This window comes from Thyridium curvatum (genome assembly GCF_004353045.1).
Source record: "Thyridium curvatum strain D216 chromosome Unknown NODE_11_length_606192_cov_83.229133, whole genome shotgun sequence".
NCBI lineage: Eukaryota > Fungi > Ascomycota > Sordariomycetes > Thyridiales > Thyridiaceae > Thyridium > Thyridium curvatum.
In genome coordinates this window covers 503,600-516,752 of record NW_022156766.1, presented here as the reverse complement: position 1 = coordinate 516,752, position 13,153 = coordinate 503,600, and the positions used below count along the sequence as shown (strand labels likewise).

At 55.5% G+C, this 13,153-nt stretch overlaps 4 protein-coding genes across 4 annotated transcripts; all 4 read left to right on the top strand.

The window, feature by feature from the left end:
- Positions 1-177: 177 nt before the first annotated feature.
- Positions 178-987, top strand: E0L32_002765 (uncharacterized protein; the record flags this gene model as incomplete). The annotated part of the gene is made up of 1 exon (XM_031136990.1): positions 178-987. One exon carries the CDS (start codon positions 178-180, stop codon positions 985-987), a length of 810 nt encoding a protein of 269 aa, XP_030999967.1.
- Positions 988-3,941: 2,954 nt separating this feature from the next.
- E0L32_002764 (uncharacterized protein) lies at positions 3,942-6,519 on the top strand (the record flags this gene model as incomplete). Its single annotated transcript, XM_031136989.1, has 3 exons — positions 3,942-4,163; positions 4,206-4,704; positions 4,766-6,519. The coding sequence occupies 3 exons, from the start codon at positions 3,942-3,944 to the stop codon at positions 6,517-6,519; spliced, it is 2,475 nt and encodes an 824-aa protein (XP_030999966.1).
- Positions 6,520-7,408: 889 nt separating this feature from the next.
- On the top strand, positions 7,409-8,677 carry E0L32_002763 (uncharacterized protein; the record flags this gene model as incomplete). Its single annotated transcript, XM_031136988.1, has 3 exons — positions 7,409-7,439; positions 7,501-8,371; positions 8,431-8,677. 3 exons carry the CDS (start codon positions 7,409-7,411, stop codon positions 8,675-8,677), a joined length of 1,149 nt encoding a protein of 382 aa, XP_030999965.1.
- A 561-nt stretch (positions 8,678-9,238) lies between these two features.
- E0L32_002762 (uncharacterized protein) lies at positions 9,239-12,946 on the top strand (the record flags this gene model as incomplete). The annotated part of the gene is made up of 1 exon (XM_031136987.1): positions 9,239-12,946. One exon carries the CDS (start codon positions 9,239-9,241, stop codon positions 12,944-12,946), a length of 3,708 nt encoding a protein of 1,235 aa, XP_030999964.1.
- Positions 12,947-13,153: the final 207 nt, after the last annotated feature.

Below are 13,153 nucleotides of genomic sequence, written 5' to 3'. Positions count from 1 at the left end.
GGATATTACCCAAAGTCCGCATTCAACAGTTGAAAAGGGTTACATTAAGAACTGTTTTCAGATATGCCAAGCTTCACACGTCATCTGCATATAACAGCAACACGTCCCCCGAAATCCTATCCAAACCACCATGGAGACTTGTCTTTCTAAAAGACGCAAAGCCTCAGCTACATCAAAATGCGGACTCGATCTCATATCACGACTCCAAAGAATGGCGTGACCTGGTACTACGAACAGGAAGGCTCGGGCCCGGATATTGTCCTCATTACAGATGGCTTTGGAGAATCCCATATGTTCGATCGAACCATCACCAAGATTGCCCGGCAAGGGTTCAGAGTCACAACCTTCGACGGACCGGGCATGTCGAGATCATTCGAAGCTCCGCCCGAAGCTTACAATGATGTTACGGCGCAGAAGCTAGCCGCCCAAGTGATTGACGTGATGGACGTGCTGGGCATTCGCGAAGCCGCCTTCTGGGGGTCCAGCTCTGGGGGCTCAACCGTTCTCGCCCTTGCCGCCGACTACCCAGATCGCGTCCGGAACGGGCTCGTCCACGAGGTTCCCTTCGTTCAGGTCGGCGCTCAGCGTGGCGTGTTCGCGGAAGCGGCCGAGTGGGACGACGAGACCGTGTCCAAGCGCATGGGACCGTTGGTCCTGAAGTTGGGCATGGCGGATGCGGAGGCATGGGCCGGCCTCGGTGACGCGGTGCACGAGCGTCTGGCTAAGAACTTTGTCCGATGGACCCGAGGATTCCCACCGTTGACGGCTTCGAGTCCCACAGGCGAGGCCGCCTTGAAGAAACGGCCTCTGGATTGGACTGTTGGATTTTCAACGCCCTCGGGTCTCTTCTTTGATAACATCGTTCTGGCCGTCAAGATGGGAATCCCAGTCCAGACAATCCCTGGAAGGCATTTCCCCTACTTATGCGAGCCAGAAGCGTTTGCTGAATACGTGGTCTCGACCTGTCAAAAGTATTTATCCGACTGAGGAATACAAACTTGGCCAGCTCCAATGCTCTGAAGGTGGCCATTTCATTTATATATGGAAATCTTGTGAAGGATCTTGGTTGACTTCATCAACTATATGGTTGCCGATATTGGAAGGTGTCTTGAAGACGCGCGATATCTATGTGGGAACCACTCGGCCGAGCTTCCAAATAGACATTTCATACCCCCGATGAACCTGGTCTAGCGTAGGACGGAATCTGAGGTGAGAACGAATCATCCTCACCCATTTCTTACCAGGTTTGATAATTGCGCCCATGATAAATGCGCGCCTAGCTGTGACATAGAGTGCTAGGTGCTATGGAAGTATGACCTGTCTCATTACCTACCTTTCACTATGAATTGAAATAGGCAACGAGCAGCGTCTCCTCATCGATGCCACCTCATCCCGTGGAGATCGAAACCTGTAAGTAGGTATTCTCAAGAGAGCGAGGCGCTTACGACACTCGGACTGTCGAATGGTATGTAAGCCACCAGGCTCTAAAAGGCCTGCGCATTCCTGAACTCAAGACGCACATTCCAGCTCCTTCCCCAAACGCACACCGTTGCCCCAGCACTCACGGCGCCTCATCCTAAATTTGTCTCTCGGCATTCCAATGGCGTCATCCGGCACTGTTCTAGTCGTTGGTAGGTGGCGCCCCCAGACTCTGTCCAGCTGCTGGCCAGCCTGTTGTCTGTGCGGCTTGGCGCAGCTCTGGCCAAAACCGGTGTTCCAGGATGGAACTCTGATCCTAAAAAATGAGAGACAGGGGCAAATCGAGGCATCGGGCTGCAATTAGCAACGCGCTTCCTCGCGAGGGGGTTCGATGTGTACGGGACATATCGACCGCAAACAAGAGAGGACCCGTCCGTGATCGGGGTAAGAGAGCACACAGAGTCTGGGGCGTAATTACAGATACATTGGGCTCATATTGGCCTCCGTGTCGTCAGCTAAAGGAGTTGGGGGTGAAGACAATCGAATTGGACTTTGCAGACGAAGCATCGGTGCTCGCCGCTGCCGAGACATACGGGGACCGACCCCTGGACATACTCATCAATTGTGCAGGTGAGCGCAGCAGCTGGGTCATTAATCCAAGGTCAAGGAGGCTGACTGGAAGGCTTTAGGCTTGTGTCGGCTATGGGACTTCACGCCTTTCACAGATCATTGCGCGGATGATCTTGTAGAGCACTTTCGTGTTAACGTTGTCGTATGCGATAGGTACCTCGGTGGTATGCCAGGTACTGCGACTGACATCTGCTTCATGCAGGGTCCATTTATAGCCTCCAAAGCGTTCCTACCGGCACTGTCCCTGGCGAAAGTCGGCAAGATCATCAATATCACGTCTGATGTTGCAAGCATTGCTGGTAAGTTCATCGTGACCCATAGGAGTGGACTATGTTAGCCCTTACTTACCCACGTCTGCCGCGGCCAAGACAACACTGGCGGCAATATTTGCTATAGGATATCAAAGACCAGCTTGAATCAGCTGACCAAGACCATGGCGTGTGATCTCGAGAAGACCGAATCCAGCGTCGTGGTGTTGGCAGTCCATCCCGGCTGGGTGCCGACGAGGATGACGGGCTACCACGGTGTTGATGACATGGAAATGTGTATGAACTTGCTTGTGAGTACCATCAAGGCTTTTGGTACCGATGCGGGCCACGGGATTCCAAATGGGGGATATGTGAGTTGGGACGGAGAGGATATGAAGTATTAGGTCGTGATGGACGGACACGGGAAGGGAATGGGATGATGTTTGTTCCTTAATTTGAAGGACGTACCTACGGAGTTGGAGGTTTGTTCACTTGGAATACATAGTCACAGCTTCCTGAGAGAGTGTTTGGTCCCATGGCAACGACGGATAATTGACTATACCTAGGAGCGAGATGCGGTCGCTGTTGGAATAACATGTCATATAGGCAGCGGAAAAGAAGCAAACCCTCGTAAAACGAGATTCGTTTGTCTCAGAATGAAAGCCTACGGGGCAAGAGAGCGAAATTGGAATCTCTCTAATTTCAATTGGGGAGACCCGTCAGAAGCTGAGAATAAAGTGCTATGAGCAGGCACGCTATAGCGCACAGCAGGTCGTGGGTTATATACGGTATTCAATGAGAAGAGCAAGCTGTGTCAACAAGACGACATCATCGAAGCGACGCATGAAATGTGTGCAATTCATCCAGATGGACAAGGCGGCTATTCCCTGTCAGATGCAGGATACATCGCAGACAGGGTGGCGGACGGGACGGGCGCTGCAGGTTTCGATTGGTAGAGCCGGGGGCGGCCAGCTGGTCTCTCCCGCACTAAGATCCATGGATGACGGGTCCGTCTCGCGCGGTGCCGCCAGCGCCTTGCAGCGCCTATCGAGGTGCGACAGGGGGGTGCTGAGAGTGGGCAGATCCCCACTGATCACCTTGACTCGCTGGAACTCTACTGTCGTTGCCCGGCAACAGCCATCAACAATGCATCGATCGCCTGGGGGAACTGCGACCATGCCATAAACTGCTATCGCATCTCCACCATCGCCAACTGCACTCCCGACTTCTCTCTGTCAAAAACTTGTACAACACACATTTTGCACAGACAGAACTCCAAAAGTCCAAGAAGCAAGAAAACCAACAAGAAACCACAACTCCCTCTCGAGATCCTCCTGGGAAAGCCGCAAATTGCAGTAGCTCTCTCAACCTTTCCCCCCGCCTGAACAAGGCATACAAACATCATATCCATCTGGGTCTTACAAAGTCGCTCGCCGACTGAGTACGACCACGAGATCCCACTTGCCCGGCCTACTGGCTTGCGCTGCGTGAGGTGAGTCCTGGGAGCCCCTGGAGAACCGAACGAGCAAGATAGAGACTGATGCCGAGGGCTGGACTTGTAGTCTCGGAACCAATTGATAGGTACGCTTAATTGCGAACACTTTGAACGACAACCGACATTTCCGAACTCGACTTGCATTCCCGATGCTGTCCAATCCGACCAATCTTCATCCGCGCCAGCGGCAACACCGACGACAACACTCGACGCCCACGGCATTCGAAGCGGTGAAGATGCCAAACCTGCCGAATGTACCCCGACAACAAGTGTCCCACCGGAGAGGCATGAGCCTGGACACCCGACGCCAACAACACATTCGACGACAATCGACCTCGCCAACAACGCCGAGTCGGCAGGAATTTACAAGAGTAAGTATCTCTACTAACCCAGGATTATCAACGACACCACAGCATGTTTTGCGAGAAGCGCAGCAGCAACGCATAGTGCGCCCGGGCCAAGGCCAGCCCTACCCCGGCGCGGCCCACGGCGAGACCTTCTTGATCTCGCCGCAGGGCACGCCCCAATTTCAACACAGATTTGACACCGCTTGCTTTGATCGTGTCCCTGGCGGACCGCAGCAGGACTGCATCAACGTGCCCTACCAGGTGTACGGCGGACCCGTCAATGTCATGATGAAGAAGAACCAGGTCAACTTCCCCAACGAGATGGCCGGTCCCCAGGATTTCGAGCTGTTTCCTCCCGAGAGCAGCCTGTCCACGCCCACTTTCATGACGTTCCCAGACGCTTCGCCCAATTCCCAGGGTTGGATCTCCGAGGGAGACACGACGGGCAGCAGGCGGAACTCGCGGAGGATCAGCAACGGCATCATGGACCGCGTCAGCAAGTTCGAGAATATGACTATGGAAGGTCCTCACAGACCTGTCACGCCTCCCAACCAGAATGTCACCAGTAAGTCGCTGATATGCCTCTACTCCCGCCAGCACTGTCCCGTTCCTGACTTGTCCTCTAGATTACTTCCCCCCAACACCTATGGACACGCCCCATGATAGGATGATCAAGCAGGAAGCAAGACTTTCAAGATTCTCCGATGACTACGACGAGTCAATGGAGGAGACCCTCAAGCCGAGGAGGCAGGGATCCGCAAGGACAAACGCCATCTTCGTGGAGATGCGGAAGCAAGCCGAGGCAGGGATGAGGCCGACTGCGAACATGAACAACATGCAAATGTCCATGTCGGCTCAGGATTTCATGAACATGAACAACGTCAACGCCGAGTTTCTCAAGATCAACAACGGCTATGACGGCCTGCCCACCGGCGTCGACACTTTCACCATGTCGCCTGCTACAACGCATCCTTCCAACCCGACTACACCCGACATGCAGATCGGCAGCGGAGCCTTTGACAATAGGATGAACTTGCGAACCGTCGAGTATGAGGATGTGGCCGTCGTATCACCACATCACCAAAGCAACTCATCGCAGGTGGATCCCAGCTCCCCTTCTCACCATGCTCCTGGACATCGTCGCACCGAATCCATTGCGAGTGCTGCGAGCGCTGCGAGCATAGCGAGCATCAACATTGAGGAGACCAAGACTGATACGGGCGTGACTACTGAGGACATTGCTCAGTACATCGAGGGGCCAGATCCGACTGATGGCAAATGGTTGTGCAAATACGAGGACTGCGGCAAGAAGTTCGGACGCAAGGAGAACATCAAGTCTCATGTCCAGACACATCTGAACGACCGCCAGTATCAGTGCCCGACCTGCCAGAAATGCTTCGTCCGCCAGCACGACCTCAAGAGGCACGCCAAGATTCACACTGGCATCAAGCCGTACCCTTGCGAGTGTGGCAACAGCTTCGCTCGTCACGATGCACTGACCCGCCATCGCCAACGAGGCATGTGCATTGGTGCGTTCGACGGTATTGTGCGCAAGGTTGTGAAGCGCGGCCGTCCGCGTAAGCACAGGCCCGATATGGACACCCGGCTCGAAAAGTCGGCTCGCACGCGAAACAAGATCAGAGCTACCGGTTCGTCCCCTTCGGCGTCATCGCAGTCTGGCTATTCTGATAGCTCTGCGGCCACCTCCCCCAACAGCGGTTTCGAGAATGTTCTTGACGAGCAGCCGTTCGACGATGTCATGGACGTCGCGATGGGCGTTCCCGACAGCGGTTCGTCGTCAGCGGCCACTGTCACGATGAACTCTAGCTCCATGGCTGTATCCTCGGCACCGATGCCTGGTCTTGGGCTCGCCGCTGTGGACATGGGCGAGGCTCTTTCCTCGCTATCGCCGGAGCATATGCAATCCCCCTCAAACATGAGCCACTACTCTCACGTCTCTCAGCTTTCGCTGGTCGGCGAAGACCCCATCATGGACGGTCTTCCGTCACACCCGCATTCGCCAGCCAAGAGTGTCGCGAGCCACTACTCCCACCACCCTTGCACCCCGCCCGAACTATCGGCGTCGAGCTCACCCCCGCCTTCATCTGGCACCACGCGGTTCTTTGAGTTGGACCCCAACTCGAGCTGCACAGATGATTCGCTCGGTTTGAGTGCTCCGCTGATGTCGGCGTGTGCTAGCGGCGGTGCGGATATTGGCAACTGCTCGAGCGTGTCGCTCGACGATGACTTGCTCAAGGCCTTCACCAATGAGGACGGCATGGTTCCCCTCGACACTTCGGGGATGATGCTCGGCAGCAAGTTCGACGACGAGTACGGTATGTACGCCAACGGAGATGACGTCTTCTTCGGCACCAGCTGAGAGGATGCTTGGATTGGCTCCGTTTCTCCTTCTTCCGCATGTACAATTTTTCTTTTGGCGGGATTCTTAATTATCGGTTCCTGAAGTGGCCGAAGCGTACCAATGGATCCCTGCTGGAGTGGACCTCACTCCTGTATCTTGGAAGCCATTGATTTTGGCCATCGATGTCCTATCACGAGCGTGTTTTTGTGTTTGCTTTATGCCAAGTTTGAGTCGGGGCAGGGTCGTGAATGACCCGTCATGTAACTATCGTGTCAGCATGTCGGGCCCCTTGTGTACAGTAGGGAGAAATGAGGGAAGGCATTGGGGGGTTTATCCAGGCGAATAATGGGATGGAAGGACTGTTTCAATTTAGAAGGCGAAAGAGCCCGGGTCTGTTTCTGGGTTTTATGCGCTTTGTTTTCGTTTGGACTGGGTAGACGATGCTGGATTCGTTGGCGGGTTTTTCTCCCTCTGGGCTGACACGATGCTCCCTTCTTTTGACAAACGCACAGTTAGATGGTAAACTACATGTACCTACCTACATCAATATAAAGCAACCATAGTTGCGGGGGAACTCTTGTTCGCGTTTTAACATGATTCGGTCTCCTCTCGTTTGATAAAGTCAGTGAAACAAATGTTGTTGTAGTATGATGATGATGAGTGGGTGGAGCTAGACTTGCTGTTGTTTAAGTTGGAGCAGACCAGTTGACATCTGGTTAGCGCACGGACCACGGCAAACCAATCGGGCCAGGAAATTCTTGTCATCCGTTCTTTTTTTCGGGGACGACATCAATTGAGTGATCGAACCAGGCGTGGAGCTAGGATTTGGCAGGCACTTCGAAAAGCTCGCAAAGATCCGTGACGCTGTTCGGTCATCAGATCGAACCTTGTCGGATCCTTAGGCACAATGATACTCAGAAATGCCGCCATCCGGCATGGTAAGGACCCAATTGCTCCCTTCTACTCTGCAATGATCTGTTTGGCTTACTGGTTACCCAGGCCGGAGAGCATTGGCATCTCCTGTCAAGGGGGCTTGCCTTCGATGCCTCTCGACCGAGCCGACGACGCCCGCATCACCGACGCCTCCTCCCCAGAGCGAACCAGCTTCATCATCCCAAAGTCAATCAACGACGGCTGCGCCCTACTACAACAGCACGATCCCGCCGAGATGGGGCACACGCGCCGCGACCGCCCCGGACACGATAGCACAGGACTATGTCGCCATGACGAAGCTGCAAAAGAAGACGTCGAAGCTAGGATCCATGGTTGAACAGCGCTACAGGCCGGGCGATCTCCTCAAGAACCCCCCGGCACCCAAGGACATCACCCTCGAACTGCTGATGGCGTCGCAGACGCACATGGGGCACAACACCTCCTTATGGAATCCGGCCAACTCTCGCTACATCTACGGCGTGCGCCAGGGCATCCATATCATCAGCCTCGAGCAGACGGCGGCGTACCTGCGCCGCGCGGCGAGGGTGGTGGAGGAGGTGGCCTACCACGGCGGCCTGATCCTCTTTGTCGGCACGCGCAAGGGCCAGATGGAGATCGTCGTCAAGGCGGCCGAGCTCGCCAGCGCCTGCCACCTCTTCACCAAGTGGACGCCGGGCACCATCACCAACCGCGACCAGATCCTGGCCAGCGGCGCGCTGAGGGTCGTGGATGAGCAGGACCGCGAGCTGCAAGGGTTCGACAGCCACCTGCAGGAGAGGCGGCCTCTGGTGCCGGACCTGGTGGTCGTGCTGAACCCGCTCGAGAACTTTGTGCTCCTGCACGAGTGTGCTGCGGCCAACATCCCCACGATCGGTGTGATTGATACGGACGCCGACCCGACCCGGGTTACGTATTCCATCCCCGCCAACGATGACAGGTGAGAGCACGGTCTACATGAGAGACATTTGGGGCGTTGTGGCTAACAATTCTTTGCAGCTTGCGATCGGTTGCTGTCATTGCGGGCGTCCTGGGACGGGCTGGTGAGATTGGCCAGAAGAGGAGAGTGCAGGATGCCAAGAACGGGGTCGTAAGCTGGCAGACCCCGGCAGACGTGGCTAGATACATGGAGATTGAGACAGCTCGCCAGAAGGAGGAGGAGTCCCGCCTCGAAAGGGATGCTGCGGTGCAGAGCAGGAGGGAAGAAGACCGGTTACAAGCTCAGGAGGCCTTGAAAATGGCGTGAGGCCAAGATGTACATTATGTAACCATAACTCCTCGAGACGGATGGGCTGCGGGATCCCCGTGTCCCGCTTTGTAGAAACCAACGTCCCATGTAAAGATAGCCACCAACGTACAATTGACTTTTCAGCAAATGCATTAGTTCCGCGTGCGAGGCCATTTGAGGAAGGCCTAGGTATTGTGGCGCCCAGAGGATTGAGATCCTCCATCCCAGCTAGACGAGCTCGACGAGTCACCAAGTCTCCCCACAATCAAGTCGGTGTGCCTGATTTCAGTCCACTTGCAGCTGCCCCACATCCTCCTCGCTCCCACCACCACTCACTGCTTGTACACAGGCAGGCAAACTTGGAAGCTGAAGACGGGTAAAAAAGCAAATAGTCCCCCTTCTATTCAGACATTCGTGAGAGTCACCCTGATTCTATCTCTTGGACTTTCTCTGTGAGCCCTTCCTACTGCACCTTTGCCCTTTCCTGCCCTCTAGGGAAGCTCCAAGGCGTCAAATTCTCTCCTCGATGTCGAGTTGAAGCTCGAGCATCTTGGTCTGAGCACTTACATCCGACTCATCATGCTCACACCGACAGTTGCGAACGCCGTCTCGTTCTTTTACCCGATAGGCAACACTCCGGCTGTCGATCTGCCACGCTACCTGCCCCAAGGTGTTGATGCCGATGTGCTTCTGCTTGGCTGCGGAGATGTTCGCAATATCCTCTCCAGCGTCTATGCCGAAACGGGTCTACCACCTAGGAAGCTAGACTTTACTTGCTGCGACGTTGTCGAGGACCTTCTAGCTCGCAATGCAGTCTTCTTTTCCTTTCTTGTCGATGGCGCTTATGGTGACCTCCACCAACTCTGGGCCATCTATTACCACCTCTACCTGGACGACACTGCCGTCAGCACCTTCCGAAACCAGATCAAGAAGCTTCTGAGTGCAGCTTCATCTTACGGCAAGTGGCATAACAGCACCTATGGCGGTGCTATCCGGTTCTGTGACGAGGCGACCTTTGACGATTTCAGGGCTATACTCGACAAGTATAGTAGCGAGGATGAAGCGGCACAGAGATCAGGCATCGAGTCCAGTCTTCGAGTGGCACAGGCTCTGTTCAAAGAGAAGTTTGGGGGGAACCCGCACAACGTCACGAGCATGCGATCCGCGGCACCCTTGGGCCTGAAGGCCGGGCAGGATCTTGGACAGGTGTATGATCACTACTGGAAGACGGGCCTGACCGGACAGCCCATCGCCGGCGTTGCACACCCCAATCCGCTCTTCGCTTCGTCGGTCACCCAGGAGATATCATTGCATTACGGCACAGATCCGGTGCTCGGATACCAGCTGGCTACGGCTTTCGCCCCTCTCGCGGAGCGTTCGCCACTGCGCCCGGATAGTCTGGACTCTTCCGAGCAGTTCAAGACTTTTAAGGCAGCGAAAGTGCAATTTGACCAGTGGATCAAGGCCCTCCGAGATCGAATCACGAAGGGAGACATTGTCATCCGCTTTGTTACTGCAGATGCACTGGCCCTCTGTAATACACTGGCCCATAGAAAGGCGTGCCCCAGTGAAGCTGAGAGCGGCTGGCCTAGACGACAGTTCGATGCAAGAAAGTTGGATCTCCACGCCTTGTTATATGGTAAGGATGGCAAGGGTGGTCCGACGAGCTTCGACGCTATCGACACGTCAAACTTGGCAGACCACCTTGGTACACTCAACATACTGGTAGCCGCGTCACCCCTGCTCAAGGAGTTGCCGTGGGCCACGCTGTCCACCGAGTTCCTGCTGAAGAGAGGGTCTGGAGACCGCAAGAATATTGACGAGCTCCTTTGCGGAGATGGGCGAACTTTGTCGATGCTGCTGGGTCTTGCGCCTATGGAGTACTGGACCAATGCGACTGCTGTGTCGAGTGTCGATGAGTTCTTTACCTCGATCATCCAGAACAACCTCAACGAGGGGGCCGATGCACAAGTCCACAACCGGATCTGTTGGAAATTGGCAAACCAGGTACTTGGTTTGCAGCATTCACGGGCTAGGCTGACGATAAGCCCATCGGATCTCGCCAGTGTGGTCCTGGGGACATACAAGGAGATGTTTGCCTCTGAGGACCCGACCAAGATGATGGGCATTTCCCGGGAGCAGTTGACGCAGAAGCTGCGCAGCACAGCATATCCCCATTTTCATCGGGGAAGCCTGGCAGCGTTGCTTGGCCGTATAAGGCGCCATGTCAACACAGACTGGACGCAATTCTGCGAGACATTTGTTCAGATGGTCTTCTCAGAATCGTCCATCATGATGAGTTCCCAGCATGCGCAGGACTTTGCTGCCCATCTTCATATGTGGGGTCTGCATTCAGAGTCCTGGCTGCAAGAGGACATTTACAGGAACAGAGCAGCGCTAGGCAGCTTCAACGCATGGAAGGAGATACCGGAACTGGTCGCTGTCACATTTGTGGTTCCTCGAAGCGCCTTCAACAAGCTCTTTGGTTTGCAAGGCCAGGGCATGGTCTCACCGACTCTGCAGATCTCTTTCGAATCTGCGACTGGCGACCAGCCAGAATGGCAAAACCTTTACACGGATCTGCACCTCAACTTTGGCAAGGTAGTGTGTATAGGCTCTCCGGAAGAAGACTCGTTTGCCATCAAGGTCGAAGAGGATGCTAGGAAATGGTCAGGGGACGCACCTGTGGTGGCCTCGTTCTACATGCTTTCTTCCGCCGCTCAGACCGGAGGACCGAAAGCCCGAATTTCTCTTCTCCTACTCCACACTGCTCAGAATATCATGGTCTACGCCAAAAAGTTTGGCCAGGAGCTAAAAGTCTTTCAGACAACTTTGGGAGACAAGTCGAGCGTTTACTTCACCAAGTTCCTCCCGGGCCAGACGCGCTATCCCTTCATAAGTACAGCCGTGGCGGCTCCTACCGAAGATACCCCCGACAAGATTTCAAACACGACATCATTATCCGTGGTCAATATCGACAAATCTGGGAGGTTCACCAACGTTATTGGGCATGTTGATATCGAGACTGAACAGGGCAAGACTCTTCTAGAAGAGAAAGTCCCTATCACTCTCCGACAGACATCACCCTTTGACATTGACATCGTCTTTGGTAAAGACGAGCTAGTGTGTCCCTTGAGGTTCATCACACCAGTCAGCCAGGATGGTGCCCGGACTCGCATTGCCCGCAAGTCCTCCTATGTCGAGGTGGTCGCTCCATTCGCAGACCCTGTCACAGCGAACATTTTGGCAGACTACATCTTTCCGACAACTCTGGGCCCGAATGGGTTCCCGACCACTCATGGAGTGCCTCATATCAACCTCGACACCCAGCCGATCCTCGAGGTCTCCGAGACGGCCTCGCTCAGCTGGCTCACGACCCTCTCATCCTTCATGTTCAGCACCCGCGAGAAGCAACTGCGCGAAGACGCGCAAAAAGCCGCTCACGGTCTCGCCGCCAACCCGAGGCTCAACCTCAAGGAGTCGCTCTTCACGCTCTTCATGCTCGCCTCGGGCCTGCAGGGCGGACAGACGGGCCTCTTCGCCATCAACCACCCGGAGCGGGGCGGCATCCACGCGCTGATCCTCGTCTCGGCGCTGCGCATCGACGCCGCCAACGCCTCGGTCGTGGCCGACGCCGCGGTCCTGCCCTTCACGCCGGACATGCTGCAGGACGAGGCGCTGTCGGGCTTCCTCGCCTACCTGCGCCTGCTCGAGATCTGCACGCTGACGGTCGACGACGCGGAGCTCGCGCTCTGGAAGAGGGTCCTGCCCGCGCTGGCGGAGCGGTGCCGGACCTGGCGGCACGACCCTTCGTCGTGCGAGTACGGAGAGGAGGGCGCGAGCATCCCGCTCGGCCTCGAGCCGGGCGGGGCCGTGCTGTGCTCGTGCGGCAGGGGCGTGTTCCCGGACGAGTTCCTCGCGGTGCCGGAATGGAGCAGCGCCAGCCGGTTCGCGACCCGCGTGGCCATCAGCCCCGTCTTCGCGGTGGAGGACCTGGAGGAGGTGATGGACAAGAAGTCGGCGGCGGCGGCTATCATGGGCAGAGCTGGCGGTAGTGGAAGTGGTGCGAGCAGAACGCCACAGCAGGGGTCTGGCGCCGGGGCTGGAGCCTCGGGCAGTGCTGAGCTACCCTACTCGCCCGATACGTGTTGGACGTGCCGGGCCAAGGAGGCCAAGGGGGGTGGGAGCCTGAAGAAGTGTATGCGGTGTCTCAAGGCGCGGTATTGCTCTGCCGAGTGCCAGAAGAAGGATTGGAGGAAGCACCGGATGGAGTGTGAGGAGGCTTAAGTGCCAAGGTAGGAAAGGCCATGGCGATGATTGAACTGGTATGAGTGATGAGCTTCAGAGGGAGTCAAATGGGCTGGGCACATAGCTTCTACATACTTGAGCCAGGCTATAGCGGTCACACAAGCAAGATTAATTTTAACAGCATCATTGGCATTGGAGTCTCTGAGATCTGTGATTAGCATTTCTACTTTGCAATATCTTGCCTAC